Source organism: Erinaceus europaeus, chromosome 13 (assembly GCF_950295315.1).
Source record: "Erinaceus europaeus chromosome 13, mEriEur2.1, whole genome shotgun sequence".
Classification (NCBI taxonomy): Eukaryota; Metazoa; Chordata; class Mammalia; order Eulipotyphla; family Erinaceidae; genus Erinaceus; species Erinaceus europaeus.
Window position 1 is genome coordinate 66,947,969 of NC_080174.1, and position 18,931 is coordinate 66,966,899.

The 18,931-nt window shown below is 42.6% G+C and overlaps 1 protein-coding gene across 3 annotated transcripts in view; it reads left to right on the forward strand.

Moving 5' to 3' along the window:
• The first annotated feature begins 8,086 nt into the window (after positions 1 to 8,086).
• TRIT1 (tRNA isopentenyltransferase 1) overlaps positions 8,087 to 18,931 on the forward strand; it is a 50,416-nt gene continuing 39,571 nt past the window's right edge. For all 3 annotated transcript variants that reach the window (XM_007527084.3, XM_060206160.1, XM_060206161.1), the window contains exon 1: positions 8,087 to 8,275. In XM_007527084.3, coding sequence (XP_007527146.1) covers positions 8,102 to 8,275 — 174 coding nt within the window. In that variant the 5' untranslated portion in view covers positions 8,087 to 8,101. The remainder of the gene's footprint in view (positions 8,276 to 18,931) is intronic.

Below are 18,931 nucleotides of genomic sequence, written 5' to 3' on the forward strand. Positions count from 1 at the left end.
TGCTCTTTGTACAGAGAGACAAAAGCACCAGTCCATCATTTTATGTGGCACTAGGAGTTGAACTCAGGGCCTCATGCATGCAAAGCATTATCTCTACCACTGAGCCACGTCTTCTGACCCTATACAGAAATATTTTGAGTATTCTCCCACTCAAAACATAACCAACTGGGTGGAGGGTAGATAGCATAATGTAATGGTTATGCAAAGAATCTCTCATGCTTGAGGCTCCAAAGTCCCAGGTTCAATCCCCTGCACCACCACAAACCAGAGCTGAGCAGTGCTCTGGTAAAAAAACAAACAAAAAACATAACCGACCAACTCAGAGCAAATTGGAACATTCTACTTTTAGATCTCAAGAGAAAACTATAGTAAGTACTAGTGGGTCACCATACAAACTTACCCTCTACCTTTATACACTTCTCCTTTTCTGTCATGTTATGATGGTTACTCTGCATCCAATATTCAGTTTTATAAAGAAGGTGAGGTAGGTGCAGAAGTTGCCAAGCCTGATTACACATCTGCCTGTAGGAACAGACTGGGGACCAAGAATTAGGTGGTTGCAGTAGATAAAGTGTTTGGCTCTCTGACATGAGGTACTGAGTTTAAGCTCCAGCACTGACTGTGCCAAGTGATGCTCTGGTGTTCTGGTATCTGTCTGTCTCTCTTCCTCTCCTTTTTCTCTCTTATGAATAAATAAATCTTTAAAACAATATATTGGGGAGGCCAGGCAGTGGCACACCGGGTTGAGCATGTACATTACATTACAAGGACTCAAGTTTGAGCTTCCGCTCTCCACTTATGGGGGGACAAGTCACAAGAAGTGAAGCAGGTCAGCAAGTGTCTATATTCCTTCTATCTTCCCCATCCTTCTCAATTTCTTTGCCCTATCAAAGAAATTATAACAGAAATGTGGTCCAGGAGATGATGCTACAGATAAAGTCCTGAGTTCAATCCCCGGCAGTACATGTACCAGACAGATGTCTGGTTCTTTCTCTCTCTTCTTCTAACATTTCTCATGAATAGATAAATAAAATCTTAAAAAAAAAAAAAAAAAAGTGGTCCGGGAGGTGGCGCAGTGGTTAAGGAACTAGACTCTCAACCATGAGGTCCTGAGTTCAGTCCCCGGCAGCACATGTACAAGAGTGATTGATGTCTGGTCCTTTCTCTCTCTCTCCTCTTATCTTTCTATTAATAAAATAAATAAAATCTTTAAAAAAAAACTGGGAGTGGGGCGATAGCACAGCGGGTTAAGCACAGGTGGCACAAAGTGCAAGGACCTGCTTAAGGATCCTGATTTGAGCCTCCAGCGCCCCTCCTGCAGGGGAGTCACTTCACAGGTGGTGAAGCAGGTCTGCAGGTGTCTGTCTTTCTCTCCCCCTCTCTGCCTTCCCCTTCTGCTTAGCTCTGGTTTATGGTGGTGCAGGGGATTGAACCTGGGACTTTGGAGCCTCAGGCATGAGAGTCTGTTTGCATAACCATTATGCTATCTACCCCTGCCCATTCTCTCTCCATTTCCCTCTGTCCTATCCAGCAACAACGACATCAGTAACAACAACAATACTAACTACAACAATAAAAAAAAAGGCAACAAAAGGGAATAAATAAAAATAAAATAAATCTTTTTTAAAAAAGAAAACTATGTTTAAAAAAATAAAATAGAATAGAATAGAAAAGAAAGAAGAAGAAGAAAAAAAAAAAAGGGTCACTGGGAATAGTGGATTTGTAGTGCCAGCACCATGCCCCAATGATAAACCCTGTGGCAGTAAAAATAAACAAATAAATAAATAAAAGATTAGGTGATTGGTCTTTCACAAGGTCAAGAAAGGATTATTAACTTCTATGTAATATGTGTATTCTAGTATCTCATTTTTGTAATTTCTTATTTCTTTTTGCATAGAGACAGAGAAATTGAGAGGGAAGGGGAGGTAGAAAGGGAGACCGCAAGATGCCTACCTGCAACCCTGATTTACTACTCGTGAAGTCGCCCCTGTGCAGGTGGGGATGGGGGTCGAGGTGGGGAGGAGTGCTTCAACCCAGGTCCTTATGCACTGTAATGTGTCACTCAACCAGGTGCACCTGGTCTCCCCATTTTTGTGTTTTCATTATGCTTTTCTAGACTGAACCTATCGCAGAATTCTTGACATTTAAAGTAGGATTCCTTTCCCCCAAACACTCTGTAAGCAGCAGAGTATATTGAAGATGAACTTCTGCATCTTCCACCTCTAGACATAAACATATACTTCAAATGAAAGACTCTCATTCCTCTTGAGCTATCTTTCAGGATAACTTGAGTTACTGCCCATCTAGCCTCCCTCATGGGCTGGAGAGTGGGTCAGGGCTAATACCTGCACATGACTACAAATAACTTTCCTGACTCCCCATTGCTACTTTTGTCTCCCTATCGCCACGCAAAGCTTTCCATTAAAGGTTTCTTTCTTCCCTCCTCCTCTTCCTCTTCCCACTCCTTCTTTTTAAGAAATACTTATTAACTCTTGCTCATAGACTTCAGTTTCTTAATTCTCCCTTGAACTTAATCTCTCCAATTAGGATTTCAGGTTACAGATTATCTCTCAGGAACTATTATTAGCATAATTTGGAGTTCTGAAAATCATTAGAGAGACAAACAGAAGTAAAAAAATAAAATAGATTGAAGATATTTTTAAAATATGTTTATAAACTCTTTTGGTAAGGTGTGTTGCAATACAGTGAATAGAAATGGTATTTTTCTCACTTCTCCTCATTTGTTTTGAACCACAGGCTCCATTCTAATTTAGAAGTCTTTCCTGCTCAGCATTTCAGTGATAATTCTCCCCATGGTCTACAGGATCCCTGTTCTCTTTGTTTCTATAGCAACAGTCCCGTGTTGCTTGGCTAGAAGCAATTTTCTGCTGCTGTGGTGAAGCCCCATTTTTTCATTCCTTTCTCCCAGTTGCCATGGTAACCAGCCTCTCCCTCTTCTAGTCTCTCAGTAGTAAATTCTATCCCCCACCCCCATTTTTTTTTCTCTTTCTAGTAAAAGTCATCTGGTCATGACTTGGACAGTGCTTTCCTATTTGTGAATAAGCATTGTCTGTCATGGTCAGATTATCATTGTGAAATTAGCCTCTCTTTTGCTTTATTTGCATCATTTCTCTGGCCTGCCATCTTTCTGGTGGTTGTCATGGGAACCGTACCCTCCGAAAGTCTCCAGGCAAAGGCTCTACAGTTAACAACCATCATGTGAGAGTGTCTGCCAATATGTTGCCACACGTCTTGATGTAAAACCCAGGCCCAGGCGGGTACCACAAACTGGAGTGAACAAGGCATTTGATCAAAGCTGGCTGGATTGAGAAAAGGTACAGGGGACTCAGAATTGGGACCTAGTGTTTTCTAAGCAATACATGTGGCTGTAAGATTTAGACTGGATTGGCAAGAGTTGCTATTACGCTGATCGTGATGAAAATGATTGAGAAATGCCATAAGCCAGAGCTGAGCAGTGGTCTGGTGTTTCTATGTGTGTCTCTCTCTCTGCATCTCTCTCAAAAATAAAAAAATTAATAAAAAAATAATAAAAAAGAGAAATGCTTTAGCAGTGCTTTAGACCTATCAGATGCTCTAAACTACAGGGGTGACTCTTCTGACCTGAGTAGTCTTATTTTCATGTCCTAAGAAGTAAAGAGACTCCAGTAGTCTCTGGGAGCAAGCAATTACAACTGTTAGGTTGGCTAACAATGGGTTAGTAGAATAGATATTTAGGCACTTTTACACATTACTGAAAATGTCTTTGCCCTTAGGCTGCTGCTCTTACCTTCTTAGTGAGGCAGATGGGGTGTTATTACTATAATAATACAAAGTGTTCAATAAATGGTGGTTGTTATGCTCCAGGGCATTGTAGCAAGCACTTTATAGGCATTACTTCATTTTCTCCTTATGGCAATCCTGAGAGAAATTTAAAGATAAGAAAATTGAGACCAAGGGGTAAAGTTAATTTTATGAGGTCATACAGCTAGGTGACAAAGCTGAGATTTGAACCCAGGTCCATCTGTATTCAACCCTCATCTCCCTTCTCCCTGCTTTTTTTGTTTGCTTTGTTTTTCTTCTTCAGGACTTCACTGCAGAGGCTAACTTTTTTCAGAAAAAGCAAGACTGAGGCAGAAGCAGAAAGAACGAAAGAAACCATAGCAGTAAAACTTCCTTCCATGATATGGGGTGGGATTTGAATCCCCCACCATTTTTTTTTTTTAATTTTTTATTTAAGAAAGGATTAGTGAACAAAAGCATAAGGTAGGAGGGGTACAACTCCACACAATTCCCACCACCCAATCCCCATAACCCACCCCCTCCCATGGTAGCTTTCCCATTCTCTATCCCTCTGGGAGCATGGACCCAGGGTCGTTGAGGGTTGCAGAAGGTAGAAGGTCTGGCTTCTGTAATTGCTTCCCCGCTGAACATGGGCGTTGACTGGTCGGTCCATACCCCCAGTCTGCCTCTCTCTTTCCCTAGTAAGGTGTGTCTCTGGGGAAGCTGAGCTCCAGGACACATTGGTGGGGTCTTCAATCCAGGGAAGCCTAGCCAGCATCCTGGTGGCATCTGGAACCCGAGTAATGAAGCTGAAGGGTTGTCATTCCACACGTGAAGTCTCTGGATACAGTCTGAGGTGAAGCATGTTGAGATGGCAATCGTTGCTTTGGTTAGGTTGTGATCGGCGGATGCAATATTATTTGGTTTGGATTGGGAGATGCATACGGGAAAGTGGGCCCTATCCCAAGGGTTCCAGGACTGGGGGAAGTAGGGGCTCTATAGTGAAGATGTGAGGTTCCTGCTGTCTTAGGGTTCAAAAAGACAATCAATAGCTAATATTATCATCACATTATTTGTTAATTGGGTTAACTTTGAAAAGTCCCTTTGTTATGGTTTGCTGTACAGTACCCAGTATCTTGTATATAGCTGTGCTATTGGAAGCTTCTAATCTACTTGGTCTAGGCTTTTGAGAGAGTCCGCATATCAAATACATAGCCTATATATTAAAAAGATTCAGTTTGTCTTTTGAGAAACTTTGAGACATACAATTGATTTCCCCCTCTCATATTAATTAACTACTGATTTATATGTCTACATTTTGCTAGGAGTGTACATAAACACCATTCCCACCACCAAAGGACTGTGACCCATCCCTCCCGCCCACTCCCACCCCCCACTGGCCCAGGAAGCTACATGTCTACCCCTCACCACTGGGTTTTTACTTTGGTGCCCTACCCCCCACCATTTTCTATTTATTGCATGAGGTGGGCGTGGGCATGGGTATGCGGTGTGGGGAGGCCAGAGCACCACTTGGGTGCATATGGAGTCAGGGGTCCAACCAGCTATCAAGCACAAGAGACAGGTTCTCAGTTATTTCCCTGGGGGTGTTCCTTCCCCCTTATTTTTTCTTTAAGACTTATTTGTCAAGGAGAGAGGAAAGGAGAGCCAGAGCATCACTCTGGCATATGTGACATCAGGAATCGAACTTAGGACCTCATGGTTTCAACATACTCCACTGTGTCACCTCCCGCGTCACCCAAAGACCTTTTTCAATGTAGTCAGTTCTCCTGAATTTTTATCCTGCTGGTCCTAATTTTCCCTACTCCCTTTTTCAGCCTGAAACTTACTTTTAAAAAATAATTAGTTCATTGGATAGAAACAGAGAAATTGAGAGGGAAGGGGAGATAGAGACACCTACAACACAGCTTCACTGCTCGTGAAGCTTTCCCCCTATAAGTGAGGACTGGAGGCTTGAACCTGGGTTCTAGCATATTGTAATATAATATGTATATTCAACCTGGTGTATCATCACACAGCCCTGAAGCTTAATAACTCTTACCGAATTCTCAGGGAGAGAGATGGGACAAACAGAGGCTTTAATGCAGGAAGCAGCAGTGTTTTTAATACCAGCAGGCTTAGCGGGTTCATGTCCAAAAAAGAAACTGAGCCCTGTGCACAATGGCTTCTGTCCTTTCATAGTTATCAATTCTCCCTCTCTCTTTCTTTCCCTCCAGGGGCTGGGTGTCGGCACTAAGAATCCGCTGCTGGGAGTCGAACAGTACCGCAGCGGGTTAAGTGCACAGGGCGCCAAGCGCAAGGACCCGCGTAAGGACCCTGGTTGAAGCCCCCGATTCCCCACCTGCAGAGGAGTCGCTTCACAGGCGGTGAAGCAGGTCTACAGGTGTCTTTCTTTCTCTCGTCCTCTCTGTCTTCCCCTCTTCTTTCCATTTCTCTCTGTCCTATCCAACAATGACGACATCAATAACAACAACAACAAAAAACAAGGGAAAATAAATATTAAAAAATTTTTAAAAAAGAATCCACTGTTCCTGGTGGCCATGTTTGCCTTTATTATTATTTTCTTGGATAGGACAGAGAAATTGAGAGAGAAGGGGTAATAGAGAAAGATAGTCACCTGCAGATTTGTTTCTCCAGTTGTGAAGTGCTGCCCCCCTACAGATGGGGAGCTGGGGGCTGTAACCAGGATACTTATGTGGGTACTATGTGGACTTAACCCAGTGTGCCACCACCAAGCCCCCTCAACTCTTTTTTATTTTTATTTATTTATTTTCCCTTTTGTTGCCCTTGTTGTTTAGCATTCTTGTGGTTATTGATGTCGTTGGATAGGACAGAGAGAATTGGAGAGAGGAGGGGAAGACAGACAGGGGGAGAGAAAGACAGACACCTGCAGACCTGCTTCACCGCTTGTGAAGCGACTCCCCTGCAGGTGGGGAGCTGGGGGCTCGAACCGTGATTGTTACGGAGGTCCTTGAGCTTTGCGCCACCTCGCTTAACCAGCTGCGCCACCGCCTGACTCCCTCAACTTTCTTATAGTAACTCATAATGACAAGTTTTTTTCTTTTTTCCTTTGCTTTATAGAATACAACTTATTTGGGTTGTCAGCAGACTATTGGGTGGAAGTAGCAGATTCTAAAGCTACTGACCAAGACCATTTTGATTACAGCAGTAGAAAGCCCTGTTTATGCCGAAAGGAGGGGGAAGATTGCCATCAACTGCATTTCTTGTCAACTAAGAAGTTAATACTTAGCTTCTCTGATTCACTGCTTTATCCTGTATGTCTTTCTTATTTTTCTTCTGTATGTTTGGTGGAGGGTTATTTTCTCACTTTTCTCTATTCTCACCCCATTTACTGCATTTAAGATACATATTTTAATTTATTTGGGTAGAGACAGAAATCGAGAGGGGAGTGGGAAGATAGAGAGGGAGAAAGATCAAGAGACACCTACAGAACTGCTTCACCACTTGTGAAGCTTTCTCCCTGCAGGTGGGGGGGCCAAGGTTTGAACCCAGACCCTTGTGCATTGTAGCATGTGCATTTAACCAAGTGCGCCACCACCCGGTCTCACATTTTTTATTATTTTAAATAAAAAGATGGAAATTTTGTCTTGCCTTGTTGTGTCAGAGTGTATGTTGTGGGATGAAGACTACAGCAGCCGACGTTGCCTGAGAACTGGACAGATATGAGCCTGAAGAAAGTCACACTTCTGAATTCACTGTCATTCTAGATAGGCAAGCTGTTCTCTACATTTAACAATTACTCAATCTCTCTCTTTCTCTCCTTTTAATTTGTTTATTCATGACAAAGATAGGAGGAGAGAAAGAAGCAGACATCACTCTGGTACATGTGCTGCCGGGGGCCGAACTCACGGTTGAGAATCCAATGCATTATCCACTGTGCCACCTCCCGAACTGCACAATTACTCCATTTGATAACAGGAACTGTGCTAGACATTGCAGATACAATAATAACCTGGACAGATCTGTCTCTTGTCATTATGGGTCTGGCAACGTGAAAGCCAAACAACAGACAAGAAGTCAACACATAATTTTGTACTGAAATTTGTGCTGTGAAGAAAAAGAATTGAGGGTCGGAACAGAAATAATAATAGAACTAGGCCTATTTCATGACAAGCCAGTGGATGGTAGGAACAATGGTAGCCTCTCAAGGTTGGAGACACCTTGCTCCGTAGCTCGCGCAGCTCCGCCTTCGCATCCTCTTTACGCAACCCAAGGTCTGCGCAGGCGCACTGACGGTTGCCATGGGGACAGCTGCTCCTGCGCAAGCGCAAAAATCTTCAAGATGGCAGCGGCGGCGGCTGCACGAGCAGTTTCTGGGGCCTCTGGGCTCCGGGTCCTGCAGCCGGCGCTCCCGCTTGTCGTGATTCTCGGAGCCACCGGTACAGGCAAATCTACTTTGGCGTTGCAGCTAGGCCAAAGTCTCGGTGGCGAGATCGTCAGCGCTGATTCCATGCAGGTACGACACTGAGGCTGACCCTGGGGCTCCAGCGCGCGAGTGGATACCCCGGAGGGTGGTGCTGGTGGCTGAGCCCCGAGGCATGTAGGGCGGAAGGGTGGGTGAAGGGAGCCTGCAATTACTAGGCGCCCACCTGCGCCAGACACTGGCAGGTGTTTCACTTTCATCATCTCATTTACTTCTTGTGACCTTGACTGTTGAGTAGGTACTGTTATTATCTTCATTTACTGATGCGGGAATTCACCTAAGGAGGTGAAAGGGTTTTCTCATCATCACATAACGAAGAAAAGGAGGAAATGACCTATGACCCCACAAGGTTGACTTAACAGGCGTCCAATGTTAGTTTTCCAAAAATGAATTATTCCTCAGCTATTACTATTTTTGAGTGCTTCAGCTCTGTTAGATAAATCGTTTACCATCTGCTAAGGAAATGGAGTCGGATAGGAATGGTGCGTAGCCTAGAGACAGTTCTAGCCCCAAATTTGCCATTACCACGTGATAGTAACATTGTTCCCCCCTCCCCCATTTATTTCTTAGAGACAGAGAAGCAGAGGCAAAGAGTAAAAGGAATTGTAACACTTCAGTGCAGTGGGAGGTGGATTCGAACCTGGATCACGCCCATGGCAAAGCAGCACATCTTTCAGCTGAGCTGTTTTGCCAGCTCTATAGTTAATGCTGTAAAGATTTATTTATTTTGGGAGAGAAAGTGACCAGAAACAACGAGAGGCCAGAACACTGCTCAGCTATATGGGGTTCCCGATATTAACCTGAGCCCTGTGCTTTTTGCTTCTAGCTCACTCACTCTCCAACACATTTAAGAAATATATATGTATATATAAAGTAGAGAAATGCCATATACCTCACAGGGGATGAAATCATGAGTGTTAGTATAAAGAACAGGGTGCCTGCCTGGCCTATCCTGGAAGGACACACGCTTGTAGAAGTTAAGATTTTTGTTTTCACTTGGCTAAGGAGAGTTAAGGAGGCTTTGAGTGGGGACTGGGGGTGAGGTGGTGGAAGAGGGGTGTGGAGGGGATGCTGTTCTCAAGAACATATTGCCATCGGGTGCATTAGTATTTGGATTGAGAATGGATGATGTTTGGGTGTATCTCTGATAGAGGGACTACAAGTTCTGTGTATTGGAGAGTTTATACACTTAGGAGTTTTTGCATAGTAAATGAGATACTTAATACCTGCCACTGAACCTAGCACTTGATGGAGATACTCAGCGAGGAAGGGCAGTCCTTTCCACTCTACCCATAAACATATGCCTTCCACACTTGCCAATTCGTTTGGGTGGCTAAATCATACACATACAAGAAATGTTTTGCAACAACTTAACACATATTTGTTTGCAGCCTACTTTGCCCCAACATTAGGAGACAACTTTAGCTGAAATCTCAGCTCTGTCATTTTTTTTTAGAGATCATGTGACTTCAGCCTGACTTCTTTGTGCCTTCTTCTGTAAAGGAAGAATAATGTCAACAACACATTATTGTAATGATTAAATAATTTGCTATGTTGTATGCAACACATTTAATGTAATACCTGTTACATAGAGCTTAAAGCATGTTATGTGCTATTTTCTGCCAGGCAGTTTTGGTGAGACAAGACCATAATTCTAGTCCTCAAGAAGCTTTACTCTAGCTAAATATGAAATGAAGAGAATTAGTAAGTATTTGAACTGAGTTATGAGTAATAACTTAGCAAGGTGAGCAAAATGGGGAGATTATAGGCAGTATTTATTTATTTAGATAGAAGCAAAGAAAAGACCACAGCACCAAAGCTTCCTTCCGTGGAGTGGGGACTGGGCTTTAATGTGGGTCACACACATGGCAAAGTAAAACACTATTCAAGTGAGCTGTTTTATCAACCCAATAGACTAGATTTAATGATGATACAGTGATTTCTGAGAAGGGAGAAATTACTGATATATTTATATGGCTGGTGTAATTAATGAAAGCTTTCTGAAAAAGGACTTGAAAACTTGGTTATATTTTAATAAGAAAGAAAGCATCAAAGGAGGGTAAATGATAAAAAATTTTGAAGTTGAGGTAGGGATGGTGTGCATGTAGAATAAAGAAAGGAGACTGGTCAACAGGTATCTCAGGTACTATGGATGGAGACCAAGTAACATGATGAAGGCAATGTATAAGAAGCATTTGCTTGTTTGTAAGCAGTTTGCATGGTGACTTGGATCTGGCTGTACATTCACAAAAAACCCAACTAGGGTCTAACAATAGATATTTGGCCTGATGCTTTGGTAAGATTGGGTTCATTGATTGGCTATCTAAGGATTGTCCCAGTTCTTATTTGTTTGCTTGCTTATGGAGATGAGATCTTGTACATGAACCATTTTCCTGCTCCTGCCTGGTTTGACTTTCTCATTCAGGTGGAGATATGGAGAGAGATGACAGAAACAACACCAGAGCTTCCCCTAGTGCTATAATGCTCTTAACATCGTGTTGGGATCCACATGCATGCCAAGGCACAGTCTGCCTGGTGTACTGTCTCTCAGACCCTATCCCACTCTTAATGTTGTATAATTTCTTTCTTTTTTTAAACTTTATTTATTTATTTTGTTAATTTTTACCAGAGCACTGCTCAGCTCTGGTTTATGGTGGTGCAGGAGATTGAACCTGGGACTTTGGAGCCTCAGGCACAAGTGTCTCTTTGCATAACCATTATGCTATCTACCCCTGCCCTCTTTTCTTTCTTTTTAAATTTTTTTTAAAGATTTTATTTATTGATGAGAAAGTTAGGAGGAGAGAGAAAGAACCAGACATCACTCTGGCACATGTGCTGCGGGGGATCAAACTCTCGACTCCATGCTTGAGAGTCCAAAGCTTTACCACTGCACCACCTCCCGGACCACTCTTTTTTAATTTTTTAAAAATATTTTTTATATTTATTTATTCCCTTTTGTTGCCCTTGTTGTATTATTGTTGTAGTTATTATTGTTGTTATTGATATTGTCATTGTTGGATAGGATAGAGAGAAATTGTGAGAGGAGGGGAAGACAGAGAGGAGAGAGAAAGATAGACACCTGGACGGTGAAGCGACTCCCCTGCAGGTGGGGAGCTGGAGGTTTGAACCGGATACTTAAGCTGGTCCTTGCACTTTGTGCCAGGTGCACTAACCTGCTATGCTACCGCCCGACTCCCATCTTTTCTTTTTTTTAAGAACTATATATTTTAATTTTTTGAATTTTATTATTCCCTTTTTTTTGCCCTTGTTGTTTTATTGTTGTAGTTATTACTGTTGTCATTGATGTCATTGTTGTTGGATAGGACAGAGAAATAGAGAGAGGAGTGGAGACAGAGATGGGAAAAAAAAGATAGACACCTGTAGACCTGCGTCACTGCCTGTGAAGCGACTTCTCTACAGGTGGGGAGCCAGGGGCTCAAACCAAGATCCTTAAGTCGGTCCTTGTGCTTTGTGCCACGTGCGCTTAACCCTCTGTACTACAGCCTGACTCCCGGTATCTCCCTTCTGTCTCTTTCTCCTTTTCTGTCTCTCACCTCACCTGGGGGAGGGGAGGAAGAGTTACTGAGAACATTGGAATTGCTCTCGAACAAAGCCCCAGTGAAGACCTGGCAGCAAAGAAAGGGAAAAAATTAATCCCCTTTATTTTCCTCTCCTCCCATACAGCACACGTTAAAAATAATTAAGAGGGTAGAGAAGATAGCACAATGGTTATGCAAAAGACCTTCCTGCCTGAGACTCTGAAGTCACAGGTTCAGTCTTTTCACCACTGTAAACTAGAACTGTGCAATGCTGGGGGGTGGGGAGAAAAAGTAGGGCTGGAGATATAGTATAGTGGTTGTGCAAAGTAACACCCCCACCACACACACACACACACACACACACAAGATTTATTTTTTAAGTTAGAGAGGGAGAAAGAACCAGAGTATCATTCTGGCCCATATGACATCAGAGATCAAACTCAGAATCTCATTTCTGAGAATTCCGTACTACCTACTGCCCCACCTCTTGGGCTACTAGTTTTTTTGTCTGTTTTTTAAATAAATTAAATAAAATATGTCTTTGTTTATTAATGGGAGAAGAGAGGGAGTAAAAGGAGGAAGAGGAGGGGGGGACAGCATCATTGGTACTTGTGATGCTGAGGATTAGACTTGGTCTCATGCCTAAGAGTCATAATGCTTTATCCACTGCACCACCTCCTCGACTGCTAGGTGTTTTTTTTTTTTTTTTTAATATTTTATTTATTTTATTTTTGAGAGAAATGCAGAGAGAGACACACACACAGAGGGACACCAGAGCACTGCTCAGCTCTGGCTTATGGTGGTGCGGGAGATGGAACCTGGGATTTAGGAGCCTCAGGCATGAGAGTCTTTTGGCATAACCATTATGCTGTCTCCCCTGCCTGACTGCTAGGTCTTTAATTAATTAGTTTTTAAAGATACTTCTGTGAATAGGAGATGGGAGAGAGAGAGACAATTGGCGTGGAGGGGAATGGTACACATAGGAGAGCATGACTCTGGTTTACGTAATGCTGAGGATTGACTTGGGAACTCACGCTCCGAAGCTTACTGCTTTAGACATTGTGCCTCCTCCTGAGTCACAGTATATATGTGTATATATATAGTTGTCGTGTGTGTGTGTGTATGAAAGGATATAGATTTATTGGGTGTGATTAAGGAGTTGTAACTCTGAGGCTATCGGAAGTGGACAGGGCCCACCACTTCTCCAGGGGACGGTGGTTAGGGATTTACTTGACCTCACAGCCACCTGGAATGAGGCACTTTTAGCCGCCATGTATTCAAATTCATTGTGTTAAACTTAGTAAAGCCCTGCTTCTTGGAGATGATTTTCTGGTAGCCAAGGAACTTGAACTTGGCCTTGAATAAGTCCTTAATCACATGTTCCAACTTATGCAACAATATCTATATTTAGTTTTTTTTTTCCCCCTCACCACAGCACTGCTCAGCCCTGTCTTGTGGAAACGTTGTTGACTGAACCTGGGAACTCAGGCATAAAGTCTTTTTTGCTACCAGAAGCACTATTTCACTGGCTGGCAAAAATCAACTTTTTCTTTTCTTTTCCTTCTTCCTTTCTTTTTTTCTTATAAGTGTTTATTTTATTTGTTACCTGTAAGAGAGAGTTTCACATGAAACAGAGAGGCAGAGTGAAAAAGTGCCCTTTAGTGTCGTGGGGCCTGGTCTCAAACTTGAGTTGCACACATGACAAAGCAGCACACTGTCCAAGTGTCCAGCCTGGGTTTACACAATTAATGGTTGTAGCTACTTTTGCTCACGATGCCCATGTGGTACTACTCTGCGCTCTGCTTATTGTTTGGTCAGTAGAAGGAAATGATACTTTTTTTTTTGCTTCCAGGATTCTCAGTGCCTGCACTACGAATCCATTCGCTCCTGGAGGCTATTTTTTCCTTTTTGTTGCACTTGTTGTTTATCGGTGGTGTTGTTACTATTATTGTTGTTGTTGTTGGATAGGACAGAGAGAAATGGAGAGAGTAGGGGATGATAGAGGGGGAGAGAATGATAGATACCTGCAGACCTGCTTCACTGCCTGTGAAACAACTCCCCTGCAGGTGGGGAGCCAGGGGCTCGAACCGGGATTCTTCTACTGGTCCTTGCACTTTGCACCACGTGCACCTAACCCGCTGTGCTACCGCCCGGCCCCCAGGGTACTTAGAGTTATACATATTTCTAACTTTCCACATCCAGGGCCTTATTCCTCACACAAAACCATTATCTCCTTTCCATGAGGTATAGGAGCTATGGGATCAGATCAGTAGAGAGTGTTTCTTGGGGACTGGTTGGTGGTGCACCTGGTTAAGCTCACATAGTACTCTGTAAAAGGACCCAGGTTTGAGCCCTCAATCTCCACTTACAGGGGGATGCTTCACAAGCATTAAAGCATGCCTGCAGTTTTCTGTCTTTCTCTCCCTCTGTATCTACCCCTCCCCTCTCAGTTTCTCTCTATCCTATCGAATAAAGTGGAAAAAAATATATATATCCTTAAAAAAAAAGTGTTTCTTGACTTGTATGCCACACTTTTGCAGAGGAGTGTGCTATTTTGACTAGCATATAAAATGTGCTTTAGGATTTATATGTGAATCATAGTGTGAATTTACAGTGATGCCTGTTAAGTGCAGGTATGGAGCTGCAGTGATAACCCTGGCAATATACAGAAATAAACAGTTTTTGCATTTTAATACTTCCCTTCAGAATACTACCTAGGCGTGGGTGGTTCAGTGGTAGAATTCTCGCCTGCTTGAATGCTACCCAGATTTTCCCCCTAGAGGTGTACTGCTAGCTTAAAAAGTACTGTAAAACATTGCCTTAAATGTTAAATTGTCTTACACGTCAAGGTGGTTTTGTCATCCTTTTACTGGAGGGTTACCACACAGTAACCCCAACTAGGACATTTCCCATTTAGGAAAAGTATTTATTTTTGTGAACGTGGAATAAGTGCTTTCAGTGTTAAGGTAGATTCTTAGAGGTAAAACCACAGTGGAGTATTAAGGGTACTATGTCAAGGGTGAGAGTATTGTCATGGAGTGTAACAGACAGTGACTTGCTTGTGTTACCATATAGCATATGAAGGTCCTGCTTCTTGCTTTTCATTTTTACTGTATGTTGTTTATTGACAGGGAAGTCAGAACTTGCATAGGAATTTCTACTGGCCTCTACTGTGAATTTCTGCACTGTGGGTCTGACAAGAGTGAGAAACAACACTTGTACTTAGTTTTCTGAATCATTCAACCTCCTTGTTTCACAAATTACTGTCAGTAGTAAGAGTCTAAATTTAAGAAGAGCTAGGTAATGTGATCCTTGTTTTCCAGGGTGGAAAATTGAGGTACAGAAAGATTAAAGAGTAGACTAGAGATTGCACTGTAAGACATTTGTATGCCTGAGAATTGGATCTGGATCTTCTACCTCATGTGTAGTGTCTGATATATTGCAGGAAGCTGATACTGAAGATCTTCTTTTCAGTCTGAGTCTATTTCTTGGCATAAATTCAAGGTACAATGCATTGCCTTTGGTGACTGGATGACACATTGTACTGAGAAACTAGAAAGCATTTGCCAAAAGATGTACAATGGCTGTCTGGAAATACAGACTTTCAACTATATGCCAAGAGAAAATAACCAAAGTGTTCTATTTGGGTTCTAGACAGGAAATATCTCTAATGGCCCAATTTTCAAGTCCTATGGGAGAGGCAGAGGACATCCATAGGAGCACTGTTCCTTTTGTGTTTAAACCTTTAAGAGGAGGAGCAAATGGTTTTTGGCAGGCTGACTAATATATAGGCTATATATTATCTAATGTGATATTCTGCATTCATTTTTGTCTACTTTGAAACAACTGTTGAATATTTCTTCCCTTCACCCCAAAAGGATTGACCGACTGATAGTGCTCAAGGGACTAGGATGCATGGAGAAGGCATAGAAAAGGAGAGATGTGATATGGATCACAGTAGCTTAGTGGGGCATGAAATAAGTCAGAAGCCTATTAAGTAGGGGGTAGGATGCTATCTAGAACCTATTTGCAGTCTTTTAAAAGGACTGAGCCTGGAAAGAGGTAAGATGGAAATTACAAATTTTTGACTCATCTGTTATGTGTCTGTGTGTAGGTCCCTTGGTTCACGTGCATTGTGAGTGAATTTAGTTGGGGCAGATGTATATATTCACATTTTTGCAGTTATGGGAAGTACTTTGGAGTCAGACTTCACCTGTGGCATGTAAGAAAAGAGAAGCTATGACTGGCCAAGCTATGATTGTGAGTGAATTTAGTTGGGGCAGATGTATATATTCACATTTTTGCAGTTATGGGAAGTACTTTGGAGTCAGACTTCCTGTGTCATGTAAGAAAAGAGAAGCTATGACTGGCCAAGTGGTAAACCATAGGACAGCACAGATTGGACTTGTGAATTCAGATTTATTAGGGTGTAGTGCTTCTTTGATGCTTCAGTGTCTGCAGCAAGATGTTGAAAGGGCTTTGTGCTTTGTTTGGTCTCTATATCTCTGTGATTTATTCCTTCTTTCTTTCCTTCTTTACATCCTTCTTCCTTCCTCTTTTTCTTTCACCAGAGCACTGCTCAGTTCTGGCATATGGTAGTGTGGGGGATTGAACCTGGGACTTCACGGAGCCTCAGGCATTAGAATCTCTTTGCATAGCCTTTATGTGATCTTCCTACCCCCTGTCTGTCTGTTTGTCTATCTATTTATCTTTTTAGATAGATAGATAGATAAGACCACAGCACCGAAGCTTCCTTCAGTGCAGTGGGGGTGGAGCTCGAACTCATCACACACACACAGGGCTTCTTTTTTCTCTCTCTTTCTTTTTGCTTTTTCCAGATGGATGATGAGAGACAGAAAGTGAAAGGGCCAGAGGGAAGGAGAAATACCACAGCATCACTCCACTGCTTTTGAAGCTTTCCCTTTGCATAGTACTCCCATGTGGTGACTGGGGGCTTCAACCCAGGTCCACACATTGTTGAGTGTACACTGTGCTGAGTGAGCTACTGCCCAGCCCCTCATTATTCTTCCCTTATGTGCTATCTGGGGATGAGCTCAGGGTCTTGCACATGCATGATACTGCTTAGAATCCATCTCACTTTCTCTTAAGAGAGAACAGGGAAAGAGAGTGGGGAGGGGAGAGGAGGGGAAAGGAGAGAGGAGAGATACTGCAGCAACAGCCCACTTCTTAAGGACCTCCTACTAGGGTGTGTATGTTTGTGTGTGTGTGTGTATGTGTGTGTATATGTGTGTCTTAAGGACCTCCTACTAGGGTGTGGGTGTTTGTGTGTGTGTGTGTGTGTGTGTGTGTGTGTGTGTGTCTTAAGGACCTCCTACTAGGGTGTGGGTGTTTGTGTGTGTATGTGTGTGTATGTGTGTGTGTGTCTTAAGGACCTCCTACTAGGGTGTGGGTGTTTGTGTGTGTATGTGTGTGTGTGTGTCTTAAGGACCTCCTACTAGGGTGTGGGTGTTTGTGTGTGTGTGTGTGTGTGTCTTAAGGACCTCCTACTAGGGTGTGTGTGTGTGTCTTAAGGACCTCCTACTAGGGTGTGTGTGTTTGTGTGTGTGTGTGTGTGTGTGTGTCTTAAGGACCTCCTACTAGGGCGTGGGTGTTTGTGTGTGTGTGTGTGTGTGTGTGTGTGTGTGTGTGTGTGTAGCTAGACTTTTTCATATATACAGAGAGGGTGAGAGCCTGGGTAGATGACATAATGGTTACACAGAGAGATTCTCATGCACGAAGCTCCAGAGACCCAGGTTCAATCCCCTGTACTACCACAAACCAGAGCTGATCAGTGCTCTGGTTAAAAAAAAAAGGGAGGGGGCAGGGAGACCACAGTACTGGAGCTTCCCCTAATGCCTTCAAACTCCTGTGTGGTGCCAGGGTTTGAACCTGGGCCAGCAGGCAAGGAACTCACTCTATCCAGTGAGCGATCTCTTGATTTCCAAAATTTACTTTCTTGAATCTTCGTATTCCTGCTAGTCTTTGTGTTTTATTTTGTTTTGTTTACCAGGCAGAGTGAAAGGGTTATTCCTGAGAGAAGAATAGTGTGGAAAAATTAAAGGAGGAGTTAAAAGAGCATGGTGTTTTAAAAAATTATTATTTTTTTTTATTGTCACCAGGGTTATCGTTGGAGCTTCAGGCCTGCATGACAAATTTACTGTTTCTGGAGTCCTTTTAATTTTTAAAATTTTTACAGAGCTAGAAACTGAGAGGGAGTGGGGGTAGAGGAAGGAGACACCTGTATGTAGCACTGCTTCAACACTTGTGAAACTTCCTCCTGCAGGTGGAGACTGGGGGCTTGAACCCAGGTCCTTGTAATGTGAGCACTTTACTGTGTGTACCACCACCTTGCCTTGAGTATGGTATGTTTTTTTTTGTTTTGTTTTGTTTTAATGACCAACTATCTGGCATAGGGAGAATACTTGAAAGACCGTAGGAGATGAAACTAAAAATGCATATATACCCTAGGAAGAAATTTTAGAGCCTCTTGAAAGGCATGCTGTGAAGTTTGGTTAAGGTTTTGAATAGGGAAGTGAATAGTAAATCAACTTCATAAGAAAACTCTGATTGATGGGTGGTGTGTAAGCAAGAATCTGTTTTATGTATGTGTGTGTGTTTTGTGGGAGGGGCAAGTCCAATTTTTTTTCCTTTTAATGAGTTGGAGCTGGGACCCTGTACGTGTACAATTTCACTATAATAGAAGTACTTTTCATTTATATATGGACACACACACATAGAGACTGAGATACCACAGTATCCAAGCTGCCCCTCGTGCTGTACTACTACTTGTGGCACTGGAACTTGAATCTAGACTGTAAGCATGACAAGGCAGGTGTCCAGTCTGGTGATTTATTCCTTGGGCTTCTGGCTTAAAAATTTTTTTTTTTTTGTTATTACTTGGTCTTTACCACTCTAAACTAACTTTCTCAGATATGTCTGTCTCTGGGGCTGTGGAGTCTCTAGATAGACAGAACTATTGTTTATATTATTAAGATTTTAGTTATGAGTTTATTTTTTATCATTTTATTTTTATTTTAAATATTTACTCCCTTTTGTTGCCCTTGTTGTTTTATTTTTGCTGCAATTGATGCCATTGTTGTTAGATAAGACAGAGAGAAATGGAGAGAGGAGGGGAAGAGAGAAGGCTAGA